At 51.0% G+C, this 27,863-nt stretch overlaps 1 protein-coding gene across 1 annotated transcript in view; it reads left to right on the forward strand.

Annotated features, from left to right (window-relative positions):
• LOC149427703 (uncharacterized) overlaps nucleotides 1-27,863 on the forward strand; it is a 49,352-nt gene that overhangs the window by 4,208 nt on the left and 17,281 nt on the right. The window contains exons 2-3 of the mRNA XM_089667759.1: nucleotides 2,083-2,133; nucleotides 12,339-12,449. Of these exons, the coding sequence (XP_089523885.1) occupies nucleotides 2,083-2,133; nucleotides 12,339-12,449 (162 nt within the window). The remainder of the gene's footprint in view (nucleotides 1-2,082; nucleotides 2,134-12,338; nucleotides 12,450-27,863) is intronic.

Raw genomic sequence — 27,863 nt, forward strand, 5'->3', positions numbered from 1 at the left:
GGACCGGAGCGGAGCGGACTGGACCGGTGCGGGATGAAACCGCTTGCACTGGACTTGGAACACTGAGGCTCCATGCACACCAGCAGCTCTTTAACCCTTCACACCTCCGGGGACAACAAATCCCAATGCCTGATCACAACTGTGCAACTTTGACGTGTTAGTAAATCCGTGGGTGTCATCGCACGGACTTGGTGCACCCGGGCGGATTATACCGCCTTGTTTTCAGGACACATCCGGCTTTCATGTGGTGGTGAATGGTAACGGAAATCTCCGGATTTTGTATTTTATTATCAAAGGAAAACTGACCCAAAATAGTAAAAAAAATTATATATTTTTTTTAATGTAGCCGTGTTTCTTGTTACTACCATAATCTACCGCCACAGAACGACCCGAAATACATTCTCCCGCTCCTGACGATCACAGCGACACCATATTTGTTGTTTGCACCCGGAGTACAGCCCAGAAATAATTTTGGGTTTTTGTTTTTTTACCTAAATCACACAGACACTAATTTATATATATTTAAAAAAAATATTCAATCCACTTCCTCTGAGCCCATGTCATACTGATTTTCACTGTGACTGGACAGTGAAAGGAGAAGCAGCAGACTGCTCATCTCGCTGTCACTCTGCTCTCTACTCCTGTCAGCATGTTAGCTCTTCAGTACGATGGCTGATCCTCCCTGTAGCAGTCTGAGCTCTGCTGTACAGGGGCAGTCCCCACTCCAGTTCTTACACTGCTATTCAACAACTGAGAACGTTTGATTGGCGTTCTTTATATCTGTCTGGAGTTCAGCTCGCCGTGACCGATTATTATGGGATGTTTTGTGTCTGACAGGCTCACAGCAGATGAATGAATCTCTAATCTCCTGTCAATGTTTTCCCGCACCCAGACATACATGTGCGGTGCACACGGCTTTCCTGTTTGCTTCTCTGTTGTGAACTTTGATACGAAGTGCGTGTTGTGCTGCCAGACATGCGATGCGTCAGTGACCTGGAGATAGAAGGACACGAGACGAGTCATTATGGGGTGTTGTGCAATGTATGAAATGTACAACCAGAGCAGAGCAGGTCAGAGCAGAGCAGAGCAGAACAGAGCAGAGCAGAACAGAGCAGGTGAGAGCAGGTCAGAGCAGAGCAGACCAGAGCAGAGCAGGTGAGAGTAGGTCAGATCAGAGCAGAGCAGAGCAGACCAGAATAGAGCAGATCAGAGCAGGTCAGAGCAGACCAGACCAGAGCAGATCAGAGCAGGTCAGAGCAGACCAGACCAGAGCAGACCAGAGCAGGTCAGAGCAGACCAGAGCAGGTCAGAGCAGAGCAGATCAGACCAGAGCAGGTCAGAGCAGATCACAGCAGACCAGAGCAGAGCAGAGCAGAATAGAGCAGAGCAGAGCAGGTGAGAGTAGGTCAGAGCAGAGCAGATCAGAGCAGACCAGAGCAGAGCAGACCAGATAAGACCAGATCAGAGCAGACCTGACCAGAGCAGACCAGAGCAGATCAGAGCAGGTCAGAGCAGAGCAGACCAGAGCAGGTCAGAGCAGATCACAGCAGACCAGAGCAGAGCAGGTCAGAGCAGACCAGAGCAGGTCAGAGCAGACCAGAGCAGGTCAGAGCAGATCACAGCAGACCAGAGCAGAGCAGATCAGACCAGAGCAGGTCACAGCAGAGCAGAGCAGGTCAGACCAGAGCAGGTCAGAGCAGGTCAGAGCAGATCACAGCAGACCAGAGCAGGCTATGCGGGGAGGGGAAGATGTCCGTTTACAGAGGAGTGTGGGAGTAAACGTGTCACCCCACTCCAGCGATTCAACGTGAACAAATGATATAGAGAATACAGGAGGTGGGAGCCGCACAACGAAGCAACCAGCGGATCCTGGGATAAGGGCAGCTGAAATGATATGCTAATATTGACTTACTGGAAAAGTCTAGCTTTGCCCCGCCCCTTTCTATGTCCATTAGTGTAAATGGGGGCGGGGGGACATCGCTAACATCCGGTCACCGGGACAGGAAATGAGAGGAAATCTGACAGCAGCATCTGCAGAAGTACATTGTACCTACGAAATGCTGAATTCATTTTTTTTCCCAGGAATCCACGGATGAAAAATCTTCAGGAATGAAAAGAGACGCCCCTAAGTTTGTAAGTATGGAAATCGGATTCGGAATTTTGCCTCCAGAGTCCCAATGCTTTACCTTTCCTGCTCTGGATAGTAAAGGGAGCCTCTGCCCTGCTGCAGGCAACCCAGTGAAAGGCCATCTAGTGGTCTCCAAACCGTGGCCCTGGGGCCGGATGTGGCCCTTTGCCTTGAGGCACTAATCGCATTGATACCAAAGATGGGGCATTGTTTACTCCAACTGGGCACAGTGCAGCCCCCCTAAAGTCTGAAGGATGGTAAACTGGACCTTTCTTTAGAATGATTGGAGACCCCCCACTCTAGTGACATCTACCAGAACCTCATTTCTATGTTTCCCATTGGGTTTTGTAAAGGTCGGTCATATGGGTGTATTTGGGTGCGTGTCCATGCCAGGGCCACGTTTTCATGTACCCGTGTCCCATACATCCCATGCAGGCAGTCCCATTCATGTCAGCTGCAAAGACACACTATCTGTGTTCAGGGACTTGCACCCAAAGGCACCCAGATGGATGTAAAATTGGGAGCAGAGGCCGTATCCATGTAGGCGCCGTGTCCCAGTTGGCATGAATGGATCCTGCGTGGGCAAATCCCTGATTACCCCCCCGTGTGAATGAGGCCTAAAAGTCATCCTGTGGTTTCTCCTATGCAGAGCAGAGCAATAGGTTCAGTTACATGGCTTCCTCCTGCAATACTCCTCCTCCATCTTCCCTTCGTAGACCGTTCACCTGGAGGATTAAGGAGGGGATTCCTTGGTTGGCTCAGGTAAGCCCTCAGTAACCGGGACGGGCTGTTCATGTGCCCATTACAGCATCATGGAAGGAAGAGGAGAGCGTTGCATGCTCGCCCACGCCCCAAATTCTTCAAATTTCAACTCATTGCTGACAGCCAACCTGAGTGGTGGAAGAGCCAACAAAATCCCGACATGAAAGTCAACTATTGTTGTGCCCCGCGTTGGTGGCATTCACTTTCACTTGAAGTCTCCTTCATTAGAACTGCAGAGGAAGATCTTTCATGCTTCACTTTCTACCCCATGGGAACGAGGCGGAGGAGGCCGAAGCGGTACTCTCTGCAGTGGGGGGGTTTCTATGTTGGCCATGGTTGTGTAATGCGTGAAGCACCATGTAAGGACGATCGCTAGACTCTATAACATGTAGTGTGCTGAGAAGGGACACACGCTTAGAAGGGACACACGTCTTACTCTATGGCTGAAGCCTTGTGGACACTTGGCCATCACAACTATATCAGCTGGTTGGACATCCAATTCCAAACCACATCCATTAATATAGAGTTGGCACACCTCCATGGCCTTACATTGGGGTTAAAGTGGTTGTAAAGGCTGAAGGTCCATTCTATTCATGAAGAACAAAAACTTTCAGTGTGCATCTCCCCCCTCAGCCCCCCTAATACTTACTTGAGCCTGATCTCCATCCATGATGTGCGCCAGAGTGGCTCTCCCAGGTCTCTCCATCCTCATTGGTTGAGACACAGCAGTGGGAGCCATTGACAATACCAAATGTTGTTTTTCATTGCTGTTGGATAATATAGAAGATTGTGACTTAAAACATCACAGGGGTGGAGGCCCGGTAATGGAGCCCAGTAATGAAGGCCCGGTAATGGAGCCCAGTAATGAAGGCCCGGTAATGGAGCCCAGTAATGAAGGCCCGGTAATGGAGCCCAGTAATGAAGGCCCGGTAATGGAGCCCAGTAATGAAGGCCCCGTAATGGAGCCCAGTAATGAAGGCCCAGTAATGGAGCCCAGTAATGGAGCCCAGTAATGGAGCCCAGTAATGGAGCCCAGTAATGAAGGCCCGGTAATGGATGCCCAGTATAGAAAACCCAGTAATGAAGGCCCGGTAATGGAGCCCAGTAATGAAGGCCCAGTAATGGAGCCCAGTAATGAAGGCCCGGTAATGGATGCCCAGTATAGAAAACCCAGTAATGAAGGCCTGGCAATGGAGCCCAGCAATGAAGGCCTGGTATTGAAAACCCAGTAATGAAGGCCTGGTAATGGATGCCTAGTAGTGGCTGCCTGGTAATGGATGCCCAGTAATGGATACCAATTATTAGAGATCCGGTAATGGATGCCCAATAATGTATTCCCAGTAATCAAGGCCCTGTTATGGATGGCCAGTAATGGAAGCACTGTAAAAAAGACCCAGTATTGGAGGCCCAATAACAGATGCATAGTAATGAAGGCCTAGTAGTGGATGCCCAATAATAAAGGCCTGGTAATGGCTGCCCAAGAAAGAAGACCCAGTAAATGAAGGCTCCGTAACGGAGGCCCGGTATTGGATTCACAGTAATAAACACCTCGTAATGGATGCCCGGTTATGTAAGCCCAATAATGAAGGCCTGGTAATGGAGCCCAGCAGTGAAGGCCTGGTAATGGATGCCTAGTAGTGGCTTCCCAGTAATGTACGCCTGGTAATGGATGTCAATTATTAGAGATCCGGTAATGGCTGCCCAGTAATATATTCCCAGTAATCAAGGCCCGTTATGGATGGCCAGTAATAAAGGCCCAGTGTCAGAGCCTGGGATCGATCCTGGGCCTTCTGTGGTGAGAGGCAATATTTCTTCTCATTGAGCTACCTGGGATGCTGGACAACACTCTGCCTAAGCTATTGGACAATCCTGCCTTGTGCCTTGTTTTCTCTTGAACCTTGAACCCCTTGCTCCTCCCATGAACTTCCTGCTAAAAGCCATGTCCAGGCACTTCCTCCTTGCCAGATTATTGTGCCTTCCAGCCAATATCCCGCTCATCCGTACTGCTGCTGTCTATATTGTTTGTGACCGACCCTTGGCTTGTGACCGACCCTTGGCTTGTGACCGACCCTTGGCCTGTGACCGACCCTTGGCTTGTGACCGACCCTTGGCTTGTGACCGACCCTTGGCTTGTGACCGACCCTTGGCCTGTGACCGACCCTTGGCCTGTGACCGACCCTTGGCTTGTGACTGACTCCGCTATTGTTTTATCCCTGTTTGATCCGCTTTTGGTTTCCAGCTTGTTCATTCCCTGGTGGGGGATCCTGAGATCTGTGACCTGGTATTCACACGCAGCCAAATCCATCTCCACCATTAGGAGCTCTGGTGAAGATCGGTTAATACTTAGACCCCGCACCTCAGGTGAGCCTGCGTCATTCCCAGGGTGACCCCCTGGTGTACCTATCCTTCTGGTTTCAGGTAAGCTTTACACTGCTGTAGCAACTGGTCTCTGAACCTGACCCAGACCGTGACACCCAGCAATGCATGCCCAGTAATGGAAGCACTGTAATGAAGGCCCAGTAATGGATTAATGAAGGCCCGGTCAGGGATTCCCAATAATGAAGGCCTGGTAATGGATGCCCAGTAATAAAGGCCTAGTAATGGCTGCCCAAGAAAGAAGACCCAGTAAAAGAAGGCCGGGTATTGGATTCACAGTAATAAACACCTCGTAATGGATGCCCGGTTATGTAAGCCCAATAATGAAGGGCTGGTAATGGATGCCCAAGAAAGAAGACTCAGTAAATGAAGGCCCAGTAACGGAGGCCCGGTATTGGATTCAAAGTAATAAACGCCTCGTAATGGATGCCCGGTTATGTAAGCCCAATAATGAAGGCCTAGTTATGGATGCCCAGTAATGAAGGCCCGGTAAGGGATTCCCAGTAATGAAGGCCTGGTAATGGCTGCCCAAGAAAGAAGACCCAGTAACGGAGGCCCAGTATTGGATTCACAGTAATAAACACCTCGTAATGGATGCCCGGTTATGTCAGCGCAATAATGAAGGCCTAGTGAAGGAGGCCCAGTAATGAAGGCTTGGTAAGGGATTCCCAATAATGAAGGCCTAGTGAAGGAGGCCCAGTAATGAAGGCTCGGTAAGGGATTCCCAATAATGAAGGCCTAGTGAAGGAGGCCCAGTAATGAAGGTCCAGTAATAAAGCCCCATTAATGAAGATGAAAGTATACCTAATGGCACGGCTCCAGGCAGTGGATGGAAGGTAAATGATCACCCCACCGGCAAGTGAGAAGAGGGGAGCATGAGTCCGAGCCATTCCAGTGTCAGCCAATACAAGTGAAGGGATGGACGCTAATCAACCGACCCCAGGAGCCCAATGTTAAGGAATGACCTCAGCCGCCATTCTGGCCACTCCCTCTGACAGGTTTCACCCCGCCCACCAGGTCTTGGTCTCTGTGACCCAGTAATGAAGGCCTGGTAATAGATGCCCAGTAATGAATGCCAATTAATTGTGGGCGGCACAGAGGCTAAATGGTTAGCACGTCCTCCTGGCAGTACTCGGGTCGTTGGTTCGAATCCCAACCACGGCACCACCTGCCTGGAGTTTGCATGTTCTCCCTGTGCCTGCGTGGGCTTCCTCCGGGTACTCCAGTTTCCTCCCACACTACAAAGACATGCTGGTAGGTGAATTGGCTCCTGTCTATAATTGTCCCTAGTATGTGTATGTATGAATGTGAGTTAGAGACCTTAGATTGTACGCTCCTCGGGGGCGGGGCCTGATGTGAATATACAATATATATGTAAAGCGCGGAGTAACATTGACGGCACTATATAAGGAACTGAAATAATAATAAATAATTAATAGAGATCTGATAATGTCTGCCCAGCAATGAAGACATGGTAACGGCTGCCCAGTAATGGTTCCCCAGTAATCAAGGCACAGTAATGGAGGCCCGGTAATGGAGGCCGGTTATGTAAGTCCAATAATGAAGGCCTGGTAGTGGATGCCCAGTAATGGAGGCCCGGTAATGGAGGCCCGGTTATGTAAGCCCAATAATGAAGGCCTGGTAGTGGATGCCCAGTAATGGAGGCCCGGTAATGGAGGCCCGGTTATGTAAGCACAATAATGAAGGCCTAGTGAAGGAGGCACGGTAATTAAGGCCCAGTAATGAAGGTCCAGTAAGGGATACCCAGTAATGGAGGCCCGGTTATGTAAGCACAATAATGAAGGCCTGGTAGTGGATGCCCAGTAATGGAGGCCCGGTAATGGAGGCCCAGTAATGGAGGCCCGGTTATGTAAGCACAATAATGAAGGCCTGGTAGTGGATGCCCAGTAATGGAGGCCCGGTAATGGAGGCCCAGTAATGGAGGCCCGGTTATGTAAGCACAATAATGGAGGCCCGGTTATGTAAGCACAATAATGAAGGCCTGGTAGTGGATGCCCAGTAATGGAGGCCCAGTAATGGAGGCCCGGTTATGTAAGCACAATAATGGAGGCCCGGTTATGTAAGCACAATAATGGAGGCCTAGTGAAGGAGGCCCAGTAATTAAGGCCCAGTAATGAAGGTGTAAAGTATACCTAATGGTGCCCCTCCAAGCTGTGCATGGACGGTAAAATCACCCCACCGGCAAGTGAGAAGAGGGGAGCGTGAGTCCGAGGGATTCCAGTGCAGCCAATACAAGTGAAGGGATGGACGCTGCTCAACCGACCCCAGGAGTCCAATGTTGAGGAATGGCCTCAGCCACCATTCTGGCCACACCCTCTGATGTGTTTCACCCCGCCCACTGGGGGCTTGGTCTCTGGGGGGGCATGGCCAGAATGGCGGCTGAGGCCATTTCTTTACATTCCTTAAAATGGAGTTCCAGCTGTTTTTGTGTTTATTAAAAGTCAGCAGCTACAAATCCTGTCCCGGGGTCCAGCGATGGGCTCTCTCACGCCGTCCCTTCTCCGCCTCTTCTGTCCTCGGCGCCGGCATCTCAACTGTGGGCACCTGGCTGGGACAGCTTGCGGCTTCCTGATTCATCTGGCAGCCTTCTGGGACCTGTAAAGGTTACCAGAAGACTGTGGGAGGGAGGAGGGGGCTCATTTTGCCCCGGTGAACTGAGCCAGAAGTGGTAGCGGGGACCTGTCAAAGCTAGGTATCCGCTCCCCCCCAAAAGGTGCCAAATATGGCAGTGGAGGGGGGGTGGCAAACAAGTGGAGCTTCCACTATTGGGCGGAACTCCACTTTAACATTAGACTCTTAGGGTCAGTTGAGCAGTGTACATCCCGTCCCTAGTAATGAAGGCCCAGTATTCAAGACCCAGTAATGAAAGCTCAGTGATGGAGGCCCAGTAATAAAGGTCCAGTAATGGAGGCCCAGTAATCAAGACCCAGTAATGAAGACCTGGTAATGGAGGCCCAATAATCAAGACCCAGTAATGAAAGCCCAGTGATGGAGACCCAGTAATGAAGGTCCAGTAGTAATGCCCCAGTAAGGAAGACCTGGCGTTGGAGGTCCAGTAAGGAAGACCTGGCGATGGAGGTCCAGTATGGAAGACCTGGCGATGGAGGTCCAGTATGGAAGACCTGGCGATGGAGGTCCAGTAAGGAAGACCTGGCGATGGAGGTCCAGTATGGAAGACCTGGCGATGGAGGTCCAGTAAGGAAGACCTGGCGATGGAGGTCCAGTAAGGAAGACCTGGCGATGGAGGTCCAGTAATGAAGACCTGGCGATGGAGGTCCAGTAATGAAGACCTGGCGATGGAGGTCCAGTAATGAAGACCTGGCGATGGAGGTCCAGTAATGAAGACCTGGCGATGGAGGTCCAGTAATGAAGACCTAGTAATGTAGGGCAGCACAGTGGCTAAATGTTTAGTACTTCCGCCTGGCAGTACTCGGTGATGAAGGTCCGGTAATGGAGGCCCAGTAATGAAGGTCTGGTAATGGAGGCTCAGTAATAAACCCCCGGTAATGGAGGCCCAGTATTGGATATGTGAGCTCTGCATGTAGTAACAAGAGACAGGAAAGCTGTGATTATCTCCATGCTGGTGGCTCACAGCCGGCCTCCCCTGGGCTCAGTGCTGGAAGTGAAGCCTCATCTCTCATGACATGTAATCTGGGGGATGAGTGACTGCGGCCGACTATCCTTGTTCCACCACAGAAGGCAAATTAGGCTTGCTGACAGATTGATTGCAGTCGGCCTGAAACCCGGGAATAGGAGCCGGCGGGGATAGGAGCCGGCGGGGATAGGAGCCGGCGGGGATAGGAGCTGGTGGGGATAGGAACCAGCGGGGATAGGAGCCGGGGATGGGAGCTGGGGATAGCAGCCGGCGGGGATAGGAGGCAGAGATAGGAGCCGGCTGGGATAGGAGCCAGTGGGGATAGGAGCTGGCAGGGATGGGAGCCGGCGGGGGTAGGATATGGCAGGGATAGGAGCTGGCGGGGATGTCATCTCTGAGCCGACATCCCAAAGACTGGAGGATACCTGAACAAAGATGGCTCCGTACTTCTCAGGGGAAGACCGTGAACATTTGGCTTCCACAACTGATTGGCCCTTTTATGGTGGGTGTGGTTTTCTGTAGGCTACTGAGCATGCACACTGAGAGTCGGAATCTCCCCAGCGGGGACACAACAATGACAGGATCTGACCCTTACCCTCTCTCTCCAAAACTGAAAACGAATGTTTTGCCCTTTCAGAAACACAGACGGGTCTATTTCTGCATTCATTTGCACAACCATCATTAATAATCCTCATCATTTGGTTAAAATCATTTTTTCCGATGATTGTCGGCTCCATCTAGTGACCATAACGCTGTATTTTCCTGAAATACCTCAATCAGAAAACAATACTGCATTGTGGCCACTAGATGGAGCCGACTATCATAGGAAATAAACTCTGACCCCATTACGGGGATTATTGGTGCACAAATGTAGTTTTATGTAGTTTTTATTATATCTTGTGATATTTATATCATTGTACAATACAGACAGTTCGTGTTTCTAGAAACCTTAAGCAGAACTCCGGGATAATCACTCCATCGGTCACGTGTCGCCTTCTGGAATCTTCTTCCAGACCTGTGCCGTCACCCAGGGGGAGACTTCCTGGAAAAACGACCGCCCACTGCTGCCCTCTCTCCTTGTGCAGGGGGACTGGTCTTGTCTCCGCCCCCTCCTGTAGTTTTCTGCAGGCAGCCTGTGGTGGGTGGGGTCTGTGGAGCTCCTCCAATAGCTCTGCTGTCTGCACAGGTGATGTACAACCCAGTGATGATGTCACGGCTGCTTTTAGGAGGTAATATCTGGGTTTGTAAATGAATTTGTTGCACACAGAGTGGATTTGTATCCTTTGTGGCACATACTCCCCCCGTGGTGTGATGTTGTGTGGTGCGGTGTGGTGTGATGTGGTGCGGTGCGGTGTGATGTGGTGCGATGCGGTGCGGTGTGATGCGGTGCGGTGTGATGCGGTGCGATGCGGTGCGGTGTGATGTGGTGTGATGTGGTGCGATGCGGTGCGGTGTGATGTGCGGTGTGATGTGCGGTGTGATGTGGTGCGGTGTGATGTGGTGCGGTGTGATGTGCGGTGTGATGTGGTGCGGTGTGATGTGCGGTGTGATGTGCGGTGTGATGTGCGGTGTGATGTGTGGTGCGGTGTGATGTGCGGTGTGATGTGCGGTGCGGTGTGGTGCGGTGTGATGTGCGGTGTGGTGTGGTGCGGTGTGATGTGCGGTGTGGTGTGGTGTGATGTGCGGTGTGATGTGGTGCGGTGTGATGTGCGGTGTGATGTGCGGTGTGATGTGGTGCGGTGTGATGTGCGGTGTGGTGTGGTGCGGTGTGATGTGCGGTGTGATGTGCGGTGTGATATGCGGTGTGATGTGCGGTGTGATATGCGGTGTGATGTGGTGCGATGCGGTGTGATGTGTGGTGCGGTGTGATGTGCGGTGTGATGTGCGGTGTGGTGCGGTGTGATGTGGTGCAGTGTGATGTGCGGTGTGATGTGCGGTGTGGTGTGGTGCGGTGTGATGTGCGGTGTGGTGCGGTGTGATGTGGTGCAGTGTGATGTGCGGTGTGGTGTGGTGCGGTGTGATGTGCGGTGTGGTGTGGTGCGGTGTGATGTGCGGTGTGATGTGGTGCGGTGTGATGTGCGGTGCGGTGTGATGTGCGGTGCGGTGTGATGTGCGGTGTGATGTGGTGCGGTGCGGTGTGTGTGGTGCGGTGTGATGTGCGGTGTGATGTGGTGCGGTGCGGTGTGATGTGCGGTGTGATGTGGTGCGGTGTGATGTGGTGCGGTGCGGTGTGTGTGGTGCGGTGTGATGTGCGGTGCGGTGTGGGTGGTGCGGTGTGATGTGCGGTGTGATGTGGTGCGGTGTGATGTGCGGTGCGGTGTGATGTGCGGTGTGATGTGGTGCGGTGTGATGTGCGGTGTGGTGTGATGTGCGGTGTGATGTGCGGTGCGGTGTGATGTGCGGTGTGATGTGATGTGATGTGGTGTGATGCGGTGCGGTGTGATGTGTGTGCGGTGATGTGATGTGGTGCGGTGTGATGCGGTGTGGTGTGATGTGATGCGGTGTGATGTGATGCGGTGTGATGTGGTGTGGTGTGGTGCGGTGTGATGCGGTGTGATGTGGTGCAGTGTGATGCGGTGTGGTGTGATGTGGTGTGATGCGGTGTGGTGTGATGTGATGCGGTGTGATGTGGTGCGGTGTGATGCGGTGTGGTGTGATGTGGTGTGATGTGGTGCGGTGTGATGCGGTGTGATGTGATGCGGTGTGATGTGCGGTGCGGTGTGATGTGATGCGGTGTGATGTGCGGTGCTGTGCCATGTGATGCGGTGTGTGTGGTGTGGTGTGGTGCGGTGTGATGTGCGGTGCGGTGTGGGTGGTGCGGTGTGATGTGCGGTGCTGTGCCATGTGATGCGGTGTGTGGGTGGTGCGGTGTGATGTGCGGTGCGGTGTGTGTGGTGTGATGTGGTGCGGTGCGGTGTGTGTGGTGCGGTGTGATGTGCGGTGCGGTGTGTGTGGTGTGATGTGGTGCGGTGCGGTGTGTGTGGTGCGGTGTGATGTGCGGTGCGGTGTGGGTGGTGCGGTGTGATGTGCGGTGCGGTGTGTGTGGTGTGATGTGGTGCGGTGCGGTGTGTGTGGTGCGGTGTGATGTGCGGTGCGGTGTGGGTGGTGCGGTGTGATGTGCGGTGCGGTGTGGGTGGTGCGGTGTGATGTGCGGTGCGGTGTGGGTGGTGCGGTGTGATGTGCGGTGTGTGTGGTGCGGTGTGTGTGGTGTGATGTGGTGCGGTGCGGTGTGTGTGGTGCGGTGTGATGTGGTGCGGTGTGTGTGGTGTGGTGTGCGGTGTGATGTGCGGTGTGGGTGGTGGTAAGGGGAATATATTTCGATGAGTTTTTGTCCCGGAGTTCAGCTTCAAACCTATTCCGTGTGGAAATCAGACATGTTGCTGTGTTGTGTGATCTCAGCAGCGAGTTGTATGTTGTTTTCGGCTTTCACTCATATTTGTTCTTCTACCATCACAGGTGCAGATCGAAGAAGAAAACGTGAAATGCGTCAACGTCATCATTGTTGGGGCCGGAAGCCGCGGATTTGTTTACACGTTTTATGCTTTGGATTTCCCCAAAAGAATGAAGGTAACAAAATGTGAAGAAATGTGTGTGTTGTGTGTGGTATATGTTGTGTGTTGTGTGGTGTGTTGTGTGTATGTGGTGTATGTGTGGTGTATGTGTGGTGTATGTGTGGTGTGTTTGTTGTGTGTGGTGTGTTTGTGTTGTGTGTGTTGTGTTCGGCTCCTCTGACGTCTGGTAGATTCCTTCGTTCCCAGAGATTAACGTGTTGGGAGTTTTTCATTCTGGAGTTGTTTTCCTGCTGATTGCAGCTCCAGTGATTGGGAGTCTTGAGTTTCAGTGATTGGGAGGTCTGGAGCTCCGGCAATTGGGAGGTCTGGAGCTCCGGTGATTGGGAGTCTCAAGCTCCGGTAATTGGGAGGTCTGGAGCTCCGGCAATTGGGAGGTCTGGAGCTCCGGCAATTGGGAGGTCTGGAGCTCCGGCAATTGGGAGGTCTGGAGCTCCGGCAATTGGGAGGTCTGGAGCTCCGGCAATTGGGAGGTCTGGAGCTCCGGTAATTGGGAGTCTCAAACTCCGGTGATTGGGAGGTCTGGAGCTCATGTAATTGGGAGGTCTGGAGCTCATGTAATTGGGAGGTCTGGAGCTCCGGTGATTGAGAGGTCTAGAATTCCAGTGATTGGGAGTCTTAAGCTCTGGTGATTGGGAGGTGTGGAGTTCCGGTGATTGGGAGGTGTGGAGTTCCGGTGATTGGGAGGTCTGGAGCTCTGGTGATTGGGAGGTGTGGAGTTCCGGTGATTGGGAGGTCTGGAGTTCCGGTGATTGGGAGGTCTGGAGCTCGGGTGATTGGGAGGTGTGGAGTTCCGGTGATTGGGAGGTCTGGAGCTTCGATCTCCAGAGAATGACTATGGATGGGTGATACATTGGATGGGTGATACATTGTTACAATCCTTCCATGGTGCTGAACGCTTCCATCGTATAAATATCTGATACATAGTTTATGAAGAGGTGCTTCTCCCGTGGCTCGCGACACGTGGCCCTTGGAACTCTCTGATGTGCCCTTCATCCTCAAACCAGGGAAGCCTCGGGGTCAGCAACCTGTTGACTGTGATCTTGGATTGCCGCCATCCCAAATCATCAAAGTGCATGGAGCCGGAGCCGGCAGTGGAGGAAGCTGGAGCCACATAATCCATTCCTTCCTCTGTGGCGCCGGCTCCTGTCCCAGATGGAGTGATTCCAAGTGCTTCTCCTGGGACGTTCCTAGCAGTCGCAAGTACGCTGTGCTACACCCTCAGTGCAGGCAAGTCGCAGGTACAGTGTGCTACACCCTCAGTGCAGGCAAGTCACAGGTACTCTGTGCTACACCCTCAGTGCAGGCAAGTCGCAGGTACTCTGTGCTACACCCGCAGTGCAGGCAAGTCGCAGGTACTCTGTGCTACACCCTCAGTGCAGGCAAGTCGCAGGTACTCTGTGCTACACCCTCAGTGCAGGCAAGTCGCAGGTACTCTGTGCTACACCCGCAGTGCAGGCAAGTCGCAGGTACTCTGTGCTACACCCGCAGTGCAGGCAAGTCGCAGGTACTCTGTGCTACACCCTCAGTGCAGGCAAACCACAGATACGCTGTGCTACACCCTCAGTGCAGGCAGGTCGCAGGTACTCTGTGCTACACCCGCAGTGCAGGCAAGTCGCAGGTACTCTGTGCTACACCCTCAGTGCAGGCAAGTCGCAGGTACGCTTTGTTTTACGTTTTCAGTCTGGAGGGCAGTAAAACCCCATAGTTAAGATGTGTTTTTACCAACCACTGGTGTAGCGTCGGGTCGCAATGACACTCCACCCCATGCTGCAGGGGGCCCATGCGGCCTCCCTTTCACATTCTGTTTTACACTGGGACAGCAGGGACGACTTACACAGGAACCGATCTCCTCCATTCTCCTCCTGTAATCACATAAAGCCTTCGTCTCCTCCCCTCCGTCCTCTGACATTCAGCAGCTGCAGGAGGAAAATGTTCATTATGCCATTCAAAACAAAAATTCCAAAATTCCGAAGCGTTTCATTTCATTGTGGCCCTCGGCCGGTCACCAAATCACTTCAGTGGCCCTTTGTCTTCAGAAGGCTGAGCCCCCTGTTACCGGAGTGGCTGGACCTGAGTGTAGGGTTCACCTTATTTGTCTGGATTCTCCAAGTCAGGAAAACAAATACGGGAAGTGAATGTTCCAACATCTGGAGGAGACGCTGGCAGGAGGAGACGCTGGTAGGAGGAATGAGCTGATGATGGGCTTTCCATGGCCGTTCTGAGGACCTCTGGTGGACTCGACTGGCCTGAACTCTTGTGAAATGTACAGACGGTCCTGGCTGAGGACAGCAAAGTGTTGCAACATTCTCATCCCATTCCAAGAAACGTTTCCTATAAATCTGGGAAGTATTTCTCAATCCCACCCCAGGACTTTCATGTCTTGTCCGGCGCGGTCTTCTCTTTGTCTTCTGTGGTATCTCGTGGTCTCCGCACTTCCCTCCTACATTGTCAGAAGTGACTTCCCTGGAAGAGGACATCTTTCCTGTATATGGTGCCGACATTTCTCAGGAGGACAACATTGGGGAAAACATTCTGTGACGCTGGAGGTGACCAGCAGTCAGGTCCCACCAGTCCCTTCTCTAGTACTCATATACATATGGGTGGACTGGGGTCAGTTCTTGTGGCTGCTCCGGTGGGGGACTGGGTTGGTTCTTGAAGCTTCTCAGGTGATGGACTGGGTTGGTTCTTGTGACTGCTCGGGAGGGGGACTGGGTTGTTTTCTGTGACTGGTCAGATGGAGGACTGGGGTTGGTTCCTATGGCTGCTGAGGTAGAGGATGGGATTAGTTTTTGTGGCTACTCAAGTGGGGGACTGGGTTGGGTTTTGTAGCTTCTCATGGGGGGATTGGTTCTTGTGGCTGCTCAAGTGGGGGACTGGGTTGGTTCTTGTGAATGCTCAAGTAGAGGACAGGATTGGTTCTTGTAGCTGCTCCAGTGGGGGACTGTGTTGGCTCTTGAAGCTTCTCAGGTGGGGACTGGGTTGGTTCTTGTGACTGCTCCGGTGGGGGACTGGGTTTGTTTCTGTGGCTGCTCAGGTAGAGGATGATATTATTTCTTATGGCTGCTCAGGTGAGAGACTTTATTGGTTCTTGTGGTTTCTCATGGTGGGGGGGAGATTGGTTCCTGTGGCTGCTCAAGTGGGGGATGGGATTGGTTCTTGCAACTTCTCAGGTTGGGGACTGGGTTGGTACTTGTGGCCACTCAGGTGGGGGACTGGGTTGGTTCTTGTGAATGCTCAAGTGGAGGACAGTGATTGGTTCTTGTGGCTGCTCCGGTGGGGGACTGGGTTGGTTCTTGAAGCTTCTCAGGTGAGGGACTGGGTTGGTTCTTGTGACTGCTCAGGTGGGGGACTGGGTTGGTTCTTGAAGCTTCTCAGGTGGGGGACTGGGTTGGTTTCTATGGCTGCTCAGGTAGAGGATGGTATTAGTTCTTATGGCTGCTCAGGTGAGAGACTAGATTGGTCATTGTGGTTTCTCATGGGGGGGGGATGGTTCTTGTGGCTGCTTAAGTGGGGGACAGGATTGGTTCTAGCAGCTTCTCAGGTGGGGGACTGTGTTGGCTCTTGAAGCTTCTCAGGCTGGGGACCGGGGTGGTTCTTGTGGCTGCTCAGGTGGGGGACTGGGGTGGTTCCTGTGTCTCCTCAGGTGGGGGACTGGGGTGGTTCCTGTGTCTCCTCAGGTGGGGGACTGGGGTGGTTCCTGTGTCTCTTCAGGTGGTGAACAGGTTTGGTCCCTATTGCTCCTCGGGTAGAGGATGGGATTAGTTCTTGTGGCTGCTCAGGTGGGGGGCAGACTTGGTTTATGTGGCCCCTTGGGTGGAGGATGGGATTGGTTGTTATGTCTGCTGAGGTGGAGGCAGATTCATCATTTGTCTCCCTTAGGTCTCCCCCCCCCCAGTTCCTATTTTCCATACACAATGTACTCAGAACACGGAACAGAGAAATATTAAATGTCGCACAAAGCAGAACGAGTCTTTTATCTTTGACTGTAAGTGGAGGAGACTCAGTAATGGGTATTATGGGTCACATGAGAGCTGCAGAGGAAGCAGCAATGAGATCATTATAGGGAGGAGATCCGAGACAGAGGAACGTATGACCCGACACATGGCACACGCCTGAGCTGGGCAATGCTGGTGGCAGCTGGTGGCACCTCCAGCCTATGATGGTCACCTCCAGCCTATGATGGTCACCTCCAGCCTATGATGGTCACCTCCAGCCTATGATGGTCACCTCCAGCCTATGATGGTCACCTCCATATCTTACCCTGGAGCTCAGAGGTGTCTCTGGGAAAGTCCTCAGCAACCTATGAAGACTATATCACCATATTAGGCAAGGCCAAAACAAACTGCTAGAAACATCGGGGGAGGGGGGGGGGGGAATATCAGGAAATGTGAGTCTCAGGAGGACGTCAAACATCTCACCAGCTCAGAAGCAGAGCTGCGTATCTTGTATTTGGACCTTTAGCTGGTTCCTGGCCTACAGAACATGCTGAGCCTTGTAGTTCTCGAACACGCAGAAGGATGCACAATGGAGTATTTGTCTGCAGCTTGTATATCCTCTGGGAGGGTTCCCTCCAGGTGAAGTGTTATCAGGCGTTTGTAGCTGTCTGTGGCCCTTATTGGCCCCAGAACTGAGAATGTTAGGAGATTCAGAGGCTGATCTCAGCGGTTCTCTGCTTTGTAGAACATTCTGCTGCTCTGTAATTAAATCTGTTGTGTTCTCACCAAAACACTCCCGCCAGATGGGCACCTTCTCCTGGGTACGCCACATGCCACCCATGTGTCCTCTGTGCCGGGTACGGCTCTACACCGAGAATAGCTCCGTCATCCAGGACAGGGAACTCGATACACCGAACAGCAGAGCCAATTCTACACCTGTAATTACTGGACTGGGTTCCAGGAGAATACAGAAACAGATCAGATGTGCGGGGGGGGGGGGGGAGATTGAGGGGCCTGTCAGCGACCCCCCCATACACACACGCGCACGCTTCTACTGCTCCATGAAGAAAATGCATACATCTCACATACACACATACAGAACACGCCTGTGACTCCAATGTGTGGCTGACATCTCCATAGTTAATGTATGTTCTCCTCCAATCACTGGACTGGAAATCTCCTGCCCCCCCCCCGGTTCTGTGTCACTCCCCTCCATGATGGATTTCTAATCTTCATCAACTGATTCTCCAATGTCACCCTTGTCTCTGGTGTCATCCATTCCATATAATGGCCATTCCAAGACAGAACATGCAACCTTCGGAATTTATCCCGGTCATTAGAAATGGTCTGAATCCAGAAACCCACCCACATGGCCGGCGTATCCAATATCCTCCACCCCCCCGATATCCTCCACTGCCCCCCGATATCCTCCACCCCTCCCGATATCCTCCGCCCCTCCCGATATCTTCCGCCTCTCCCGATATCCTCCACACCTCCCGATATCCTCCACCCCTCCCGATATCCTCCACCTCTCCCGATATCCTCCGCCCCTCCCGATATCCTCCACCTCTCCCGATATCCTCCACCCCTCCCGATATCCTCCACTTCCCCTGAAATCCTCCACCCCTCCCGATATCCTCCACTTCCCCTGATATCCTCCACCCCTCCCGATATCCTCCTCCTCTCCCGATATCCTCCTCCCCTCCCGATATCCTCCTCCTCTCCCGATATCCTCCTCCCCTCCCGATATCCTCCACCTCTCCCGATATCCTCCACCCCTCCCGATATCCTCCACCTCTCCCAATATCCTCCACCCCTCCCGATATCCTCCACTTCCCCTGAAATCCTCCACCTCTCCCGATATCCTCCACTTCCCCTGAAATCCTCCGCCCCTCCCTGATATCCTCCGCCCCTCCCGATATCCTCCACCTCTCCCGATATCCTCCACCTCTCCCGATATCCTCCACCCCTTCCTGATATCCTCCGCCCCTCCCGATATCCTCCACCTCTCCCGATATCCTCCACCCCTCCCGATATCCTTCACCTCTCCTGATATCCTCCACCCCTCCCGATATCCTCCACTTCCCCTGATATCCTCCACCCCCACCCCTCCCGATATCCTCCACTTCCCCTGATATCCTCCACCCCTCCCGATATTCTCCTTCTCTCCCGATATCCTCCACCCCTCCCGATATCCCCCACCCCTCCCCGATATACTCCGCCTCTCCCGATATCCTCCGCCTCTCCCGATATCCCCACCCCTCCCCGATATCCTCCGCCTCTCCTGATATCCTCCGCCTCTCCTGATATCCTCCACCCCTCCCGATATCCTCCACCCCTCCCGATATCCTCCACTTCCCCTGAAATCCTCCGCCCCTCCCTGATATCCTCCGCCCCTCCCGATATCCTCCACCCCCACCTCTCCCGATATCCTCCACCTCTCCCGATATCCTCCACCCCTCCCGATATCCTCCACTTCCCCTGATATCCTCCACCCCCACCCCTCCCGATATCCTCCACCCCTCCCGATATCCTCCACTTCCCCTGATATCCTCCACCCCTCCCGATATCCTCCACCCCTCCCGATATCCTCCTCCTCTCCCGATATCCTCCACCCCTCCCTGATATCCTCCACCTCTCCCGATATCCTCCACCCCTCCCGATATCCTCCTCCTCTCCCGATATCCTCCACCCCTCCCTGATATCCTCCTCCTCTCCCGATATCCTCCACCCCTCCCTGATATCCTCCGCCCCTCCCGATATCCTCCACCCCCACCTCTCCCGATATCCTCCACCTCTCCCGATATCCTCCACCCCTCCCGATATCCTCCTCCTCTCCCGATATCCTCCTCCTCTCCCGATATCCTCCACCCCTCCCGATATCCTCCACCCCTCCCGATATCCTCCTCCTCTCCCGATATCCTCCACCCCTCCCGATATCCCCCACCCCTCCCCGATATACTCCGCCTCTCCCGATATCCTCCGCCTCTCCCAATATCCCTCACCCCTCCCGATATCCCCCACCCCTCCCCGATATCCTCCGCCTCTCCTGATATCCTCCGCCTCTCCTGATATCCTCCACCCCTCCCGATATCCTCCACCCCTCCCGATATCCTCCACTTCCCCTGAAATCCTCCGCCCCTCCCGATATCCTCCACCCCTCCCGATATCCTCCACCCCTCCCGATATCCTCCACTTCCCCTGATATCCTCCACCCCTCCCGATATCCTCCTCCTCTCCCGATATCCTCCTCTTCTCCCGATATCCTCCACCCCCACCCCTCCCGATATTCTCCACCCCTCCCGATATCCTCCACCTCTCCCGATATCCTCCACCCCTCCCGATATCCTCCACTTCCCCTGAAATCCTCCGCCCCTCCCTGATATCCTCCGCCCCTCCTGATATCCTCCACCCCTCCCGATATCCTCCACTTCCCCTGAAATCCTCCACCCCTCCCGATATCCTCCACTTCCCCTGATATCCTCCACCCCCACCCCTCCCGATATCCTCCACCCCTCCCGATATCCTCCACTTCCCCTAATATCCTCCACCCCTCCCGATATCCTCCGCCTCTCCCGATATCCTCCGCCTCTCCCAATATCCCTCACCCCTCCCGATATCCCCCACCCCTCCCCGATATCCTCCGCCTCTCCTGATATCCTCCGCCCCTCCCGATATCCTCCGCCCCTCCCGATATCCTCCACTTCCCCTGATATCCTCCTCCTCTCCCGATATCCTCCTCTTCTCCCGATATCCTCCACCCCCACCCCTCCCGATATTCTCCACCCCTCCCGATATCCTCCACCTCTCCCGATATCCTCCACCCCTCCCGATATCCTCCACTTCCCCTGATATCCTCCACCCCCACCCCTCCCGATATCCTCCACCTCTCCCGATATCCTTCACCTCTCCCGATATCCTCCGCCCCTCCCGATATCCTCCGCCCCTCCCGATATCCTCCGCCTCTCCATGTCTGTAAACATTTCTATATCAATAGTTTTATTATTTAAATCTCTTTCTTTTAAATTATTTTCTATATTAAAGTTGTCTCCCCCTCTCTCTCCCCCCCCTCCTTTTCTCTCTTTCTCCCCTCCTCTCCCCCCTCTCTCCCTCTCTCCCCCTCCTTCTCTTTCTCTCCCCCCATCTCTCTCTCCCCCTCCTTGCTCTCCCTCTCCCATCTCTCTCCCCCTCCTTCTCCCCCCCCGTCTCTCTCTCTCTCCCCCGTCTCTCTCTCCCCCCGTCTCTCTCTCTCTCCCCCCATCTCTCTCTCTCCCCCCCGTCTCTCTCTCTCTCTCCCCCGTCTCTCTCCCCCCGTCTCTCTCTCTCTCCCCCCGTCTCTCTCTCTCCCCCCCGTCTCTCTCTCTCCCTCCCCTATCTCTCTCCCTCCCCTGTCTCTCTCTCCCCCTCCTTCTCTCTCTCTCCCCCTCCTTCTCTCTCTCCCCCCCCCCCATCTCTCTCTCTCCCCCCCCCCCCCCGTCTCTCTCTCTCCCCACCCCTCCTTCTCTCTATTTGTCTCTATTATTGTCTATTTATGTCATTTAATTTCAATTTCTTCTAAAAGTTCAAAAGCCTCCAATTATTTTGTATTTTTCTTCCCTGTGAGAATACATTGTGATTTTGAACCTGAAACCCCCCAGTTACACAGCCGAGTCCTGTGACTTGACCCCCCCCCCGGTGAGGGAGACGTGTGGGTCCCATTATACTAATTGCCTGAATAATAATAAAGCCAGAATTTCCAAACACCTTAATGAGCATTTTCCTGGAGAAGGCGGATCGTGGAAGAAGCGGAGGGTCTCGGGGAGATCTCTATTTTGGGAATATTTTTCTTTTATCGCACAGATTGGCGCAGTTATTCGCTGTATGCGAGGAGTCAGGTGGATGTTTAGAAACTGCTGCTGACATTTTCATTTTTAACTGACACTGATTTGGAAAAGGTTCTTGAATGCTCGGGGTGTCTGGATCTGATTTTTGTTTTTTTTTTTACATTTTCTTTTTTTACAATGTTTTTATTAAAGAAATAAATATTTGTATAAAATACACAAGAAGGGTACAATTCCACGAGGCGGACAGTCGGGAATTTCACGGTCAAATAATCGTTCGGTCAGAAGCCGAATGCAGTTACCTAGAGAATGAGGAAAGAGCACAAATCTCAGATCCGTCACAAGGAACTGAGGAGACAACTTGCAGCAATCTTTTTATTTCCATTTTCAAGCGTTTATAACTCTTTTCAAGATCATGAGACGTTTTCAACATTATAAAGACCAAACATGTCAGGTCCCCCAAACCGGGGAAAAGGTCGATCTGAGTGACAAGGCTGTGAAATCACTCCTCTCCGCCTTCAGCTGAAGGCAAAACTGAAAATCTACCAGAATTCTGATTGTCCCAAAGTCGGCCTGAGAAAAAATAACTAGAAATTATTCCAGATCCCGGTTCCCATAGAACTTGGACTGCGACCAATGAGGTGCCGCCGTGGGAATTGCTGCAGAACAGCTGCGAAAACTTTTTTTTTTTAATGCTTTCTCTTTATTTTTTTCATTCTTTAAATAAGGTTTTAAATATTTCCTTTTTATTCTTTTTAATTATTCTTTGCGATGCATTAAGCAGAATGGCTGAGGAAACAATTACTGATATTCCTGCACAGTCTGCATGCTAATAAACTATTTTTCCTTTTTTTTTTTTTTTTTTGCAAACCTAAAATTTATTTTACTGGATTGAGAAAAAAATATATATTTAGAATATAGAGGGTTAGGGACTGATGAATGTACAATATATATATGTAAAGCGCGGCGTGAATTGACGGCGCTATAGAAGTACCTGAAATAAATAAATAATAAATAAATATACTGTCTTTAAAATACTTAGTCAATACCTCTGCTGCCCTGATAATATGTAACTCGTTAATTTGAGAAAAAGAATATATTTTTAATTGTTATATTTATTTAAATAATAGCTGGAATAATATTTGGGAAAGAGGTCCAGAAACATATTTTTTTGTTATTTATATCTGGGGATTTTTTTTCACCATTTGTTAATGCCTGGAAACTTCTGTTTATTTTGGGATATTTGGTAATCTGCATGAAAAATTCAGTTATTGATGACATGAGCTTGCAGTGGGCGCAACCACCTAACAGAAGCAGCCAACTAGTACCCCCCCCCCTCCCAAAGTGGTATCCTCCTGGTAATTGTCTAAAAATGGTGGTAAAGATAATGATGTAGCAGACTGTGATATTAGCCGTCGGTGTAGCATCCGTATACTGACACCTATAGGAATATATTCATCTCTTCTCCTGTTAACATAAAAAAAACCCAGCGAGTCACATTTGGGTCAATGCAGGAAAAATCCATTCTAGTCCTTGTCACAGTTGTATTATCATACATTTTTTATTACATTTTTTATTACATTTTTAATGGTCCTAAATGGTGCAGTATATAATAGCACAATGTACAGTTGTATCTACTCCTAGGTGAAAATATTAAAAAAAAAACCCACAACTAATTGTCCAAGAGAATAATAGGAACACATTATCAGCAGATTTTGTGTGCGTGTATATATATATATATATATATATATATATATATATATATAAAATATATTTATTTTTTTAAAAAGTGAAACTGAAATCTGGAATTTTAGAGACATGTATAAATTTAAAAAAATAATAAAATCACCTTTTTATCGCTCCACAATACCCTTCAAAGTCCTTGTGGGGGGAAAAAAAGGAAAGTATTGGAAAAAAAAAAGTCTTTTCTGCTTTCTGGTAAAATAAACTCCACCGTCTGCAGGGGAAAAAGAGGAAAATTGGATCTTGCGTGCAGAAAAAATGATGAAAATTGGATCTTGCGTGCAGAAAAAAAGATGAAAATTGGATCTTGCGTGCAGAAAAAAAGATGAAAATTGGATCTTGCGTGCAGAAAAAATGATGAAAATTGGATCTTGCGTGCAGAAAAAAAGATGAAAATTGGATCTTGCGTGCAGAAAAAAATGATGAAAATTGGATCTTGCGTGCAGAAAAAAATGATGAAAATTGGATCTTGCGTGCAGAAAAAAAGATGAAAATTGGATCTTGCGTGCAGAAAAAAAATGATGAAAATTGGATCTTGCGTGCAGAAAAAAAGATGAAAATTGGATCTTGCGTGCAGAAAAAATGATGAAAATTGGATCTTGCGTGCAGAAAAAATGATGAAAATTGGATCTTGCGTGCAGAAAAAATGATGAAAATTGGATCTTGCGTGCAGAAAAAAAGATGAAAATTGGATCTTGCGTGCAGAAAAAAAGATGAAAATTGGATCTTGCGTGCAGAAAAAAAGATAAAAATTGGATCTTGCGTGCAGAAAAAAAGATGAAAATTGGATCTTGCGTGCAGAAAAAAAGATGAAAATTGGATCTTGCGTGCAGAAAAAATGTAATTCTGCAGATTTTCTTGCAATGATGGTGCGACCCTCAAAGCCTTGTCATTTCTTAGTCTGCCCCTAAGTCTCCTCTTCAATGGTCTGCAGTCCTTCCTTTAAATACGTGCCCCGAGCCCCGGCTGGAATGGATTCTGCTGCAACCGTGTCTCCTGCAAGTGGGAGGGTCCCGCAGCCATCTGAGCTGCCATTTAACCCTTCGATTGGTCAGGCAGTTTCCTCCTTTGTTATATCTGGGAGGATTTATGAGGCGCAATGTCATGTTTTGGGGTGAATTGAACACCCTTTTCCTGGACTGGAAACACAAACAGGACAAAGGCCACTTAGTAGCAGAGAGGTTTCTTTTTTTTTTTTCTTCTTTTTCTTTTTTTTTTTTTTTAAATAAAGGCTGGTCTGGCTGAAACCGGTCTGAGTCGGCAGCCAATCCCTTCTCACTGGCCTTCTGAGCATAAAAGACACAAAGTAAGTTTCTAGAAATGTGAGGAGAAACACGCGGCGGCGACATCAATCAAATGAAACTTTATTTAGAATGCAGAAAAATCACACAACGGGCCGGAAATATATTACAAAAATAATACAGAGGAGGGACTTGGGGAAATGTTCACCTGAGAAGCTATTCCTCTTCCAAATAGAAGGGAAAAAAGGCAACTGAGGTTTCCAAATCCACTCCGGTGCCCTCAAATCCACTCCAGTGTCCCCAAATACACTTTGGTGTCCTCAAATCCACTCCGGTGTCCTCAAATACACTCCAGCGTCCCCAAATCCACTCCGGTGTCTTCAAATCCACTCCAGTGTCCCCAAATCCACTCCGGTGTCCTCAAATCCACTCCAGTGTCCCCAAATCCACTCCGGTGTCCCCAAATACACTCCGGTGTCCCCAAATACACTCTGGCGTCCTCAAATACACTCCGGCGTCCCCAAATACACTCCGGCGTCCCCAAATCCACTCCGGCGTCCCCAAATACACTCCGGCGTCCCCAAATCCACTCTGGTGTCCCCAAATACACTCCGGCGTCCCCAAATACACTCCGGCGTCCTCAAATCCACTCCGGTGTCCCTAAATCCACTCCGGTGTCCCTAAATCCACTCCGGTGTCGCCAAATCCACTCCGGCGTCCCCAAATCCACTCCGGCGTCCTCAAATCCACTCCGGTGTCCCCAAATACACTCTGGTGTCCCCAAATCCGCTCCAGTGTCCTCAAACCCACTCCGGCGTCCCCAAATCCACTCCGGCGTCCCCAAATCCACTCCGGCGTCCCCAAATCCACTCCGGCGTCCTCCACCCAGGCAGGCCGAGATCTACAACTGGCACATTTCAGTTATTTATTTATTTTCCCACCAAAATATTTTTTTCTTTTAATTTTTCAGAGATATTCAACAACGGCTCAAAGCATGCAGCTGCCATCACCAACGGGTCCAAATCCAGCCATACACTGTGCCAAGTACCGAGGAACACTCTGCAGCCGGGGGGGGGGGGGGGGCAATACTTCTTATTTGAGCAAAAAGAAGAGTTTGTCTTTCCCTCAAATGTCAGAAACAATACGGAGATGTCAGTGAAATGCATTACAACCAATCATATAGTCACATAGTTCCATAGTTAGTCTGGCTGACAAAAGACAAAAGTCCATCCAGTTCAACCATTAAAAAAAACAAGTTATAATCCTCCACTCAGAGTGGATCCAGAGAAAGGCAAAAAAAACCCCAATCGGTAAATATAAACTAAAGCAGAATGTCCCCCCCATCACCCCAGCCCCCCCAATCACCATGGACTCTGTGTGATCCTTCTCCTGCTAGGATTAGTACATGGATCAGGGAGAATAGATTTACTGGTTTTATACTTTTTTTTTTTTTTACATTTCTTCAGTGTCTTCCTGGTTTCTGGCCTAGGCCACAATGATGTCATACATCCCAGAAGTCTTCATGGGAGGAGGGGCTTTCTCAGCTAAGCACACCCCCCTGCCTGCATGCCTGAGCTAAGGGCAGATGGATTCCAGGAAGTGAATGCTACATGAATCATCTGCCCTTACTCAAGATGGCCACAGCCAGAAAAGGGGGGGGGGGTTAAAGTGATTTCTTAACAAAATGAAGCATGGAGACATGGAGGGATGGAGACATGGAGGGATGGAGACACAGATGGATGGTGGGATGGATGGATGGAGAAATAGATGAATGGATAGATGGAGACATGGATGGATGGAGACGTGGATGGATGGAGACATGGATAGTTGGAGATAGGGATGGGTGGATGGATGGAGACAGGGATGGGTGGATGGAGACGTGGATGGATGGAGACATGGATGGATGGAGACAGGGATGGGTGGAGACAGGGATTGGTGGATGGATGGAGACATGGATGGGTGGATGGATGGCGACACGGATGGATGGATGGACGACTTCATTACTATTATTATATGGAGACATGGATGGATGGATGGAGACGGGGATGTGTGGGTGGATGGATGGAGACATGGATGGATGGATGGAGACAGGGATGGGTGGATGGATAGAGACATGGTTGGATGGATGGATGACTTCATTACTATTATTATATGGGGACATGGATGGATGGAGACATGGATGGATGGAGACATGGATGGATGGAGGGATAGAGACATGGATGGATGGAGGGATAGAGACATGGATGGATGGAGACAGGGATGGGGGGATGGATAGGGACATGGATGGATGGATGGATGACTTCATTACTATTATTATATGGAGACATGGATGGATGGAGACATGGATGGATGGAGACATGGATGGATGGATAGAGACATGGATGGATGGAGACATGGATGGATGGATGGATGGATGGACGACTTCAGGACATAAGGCAATGACACCTCGTTATAGGAAGAAATAGACTTTTTCTTGCAGATTTCAGCCAAGTGGCTCCACCAGCAAAACGGAGGAGTTCCACAATGAGAGGAGTTTGGGTGGAATCGCTCGGCTCATCTCTCCATGTTTTGTGTTTTCCTCCATCACTCTGAACTTCTCTCCATCCATTGGACGTCCCATGAATGTTGGGACTATGGAGGGGAAATGTCTGCGTTGGGATGGGGGAGGCGCTGGGCGTTCTCAGGTGGCAGGTTGGAGGCGTTGGCCGAGTCCTCGGTGTATTCATCAAGTAGAAGAATGAAGAGTAAAAAAGGGAAGTAGAAGTTCCGGCGGTTTAACGGACGAGGAGAAGGAAGAAATGGGGGTTTCAGGTTACAGATAAAACAAACGATCTTTTTAGGCCGTTATACCGGCCGCGACCTTCCTGGAATTCTCCCCCAGATGTTGGTTTGGGGTTTGAGATTCATGTAAGGTTTTGGTGCAATTTTATGGTCCACACCAGGAATGGACGTGGATCGGCGTTGTGCCAGCCCATCGATCTGCTCTGCTGCCCATGTTCCACTCCTGATAGGAAAGCCTTGGCAGTGCGAGGCAGGGGGAGGGGTGTTTAGGGAGGGGGGGGGGCACCTGTGTGGTTTATAAAGTAATAAAACTGTAATGGACCGCCTGACAGCACCTCTATCAGTCCCCTGGTAGAGCCTCCCCAGAGTGCGGAGTCTAAGCACCGGACCACTTGTTCACCAGGGCCCCTGATGGTGGGGATGGACTTTGAGCGCTCCAGTACCAGGTCGCAACTACCAGGTATCTCCAACAGGGGTAGAGGAGTCTGACAGGGGCTCCAGAGAGCTAGGAGTCTGATGTAAGGGAGCCTAGTGATCCCTGCGGGGTGGGTGGATGGATGAGCTAAATCAGAGTCATGCAGGCCGGGTCGGCAACTGGCGGATCGGTAAGGTACAAAACGGTAGGCAAAGGATAGTCGGGTCACACGCAGGGTCAATACCAGGAGGTCAAATCTAAACGGGAACATCCGGGAGCAGAGTCAGGCAAGCCAAGGGGTCAGGACGGGAGAAGGCAACAAGGTCAGACAATCCAGATCAGAAGTACTCACTACACAGGCAACAGGATACAAAGACCATTCGGCAACAAGTGTCTGTGCAGGGCTGGCTTAAGTAGCCCGCCCTGCACCTGACAGGCGTAGCCTGGGTCCCAGTGCCTGTCTAGTACTGTCCA

Source organism: Staurois parvus, unplaced genomic scaffold, assembly GCF_062004578.1.
Source record: "Staurois parvus isolate SC_StPar_1 unplaced genomic scaffold, SC_StPar_1.0 ptg003558l, whole genome shotgun sequence".
In the NCBI taxonomy this organism is placed as follows: domain Eukaryota; kingdom Metazoa; phylum Chordata; class Amphibia; order Anura; family Ranidae; genus Staurois; species Staurois parvus.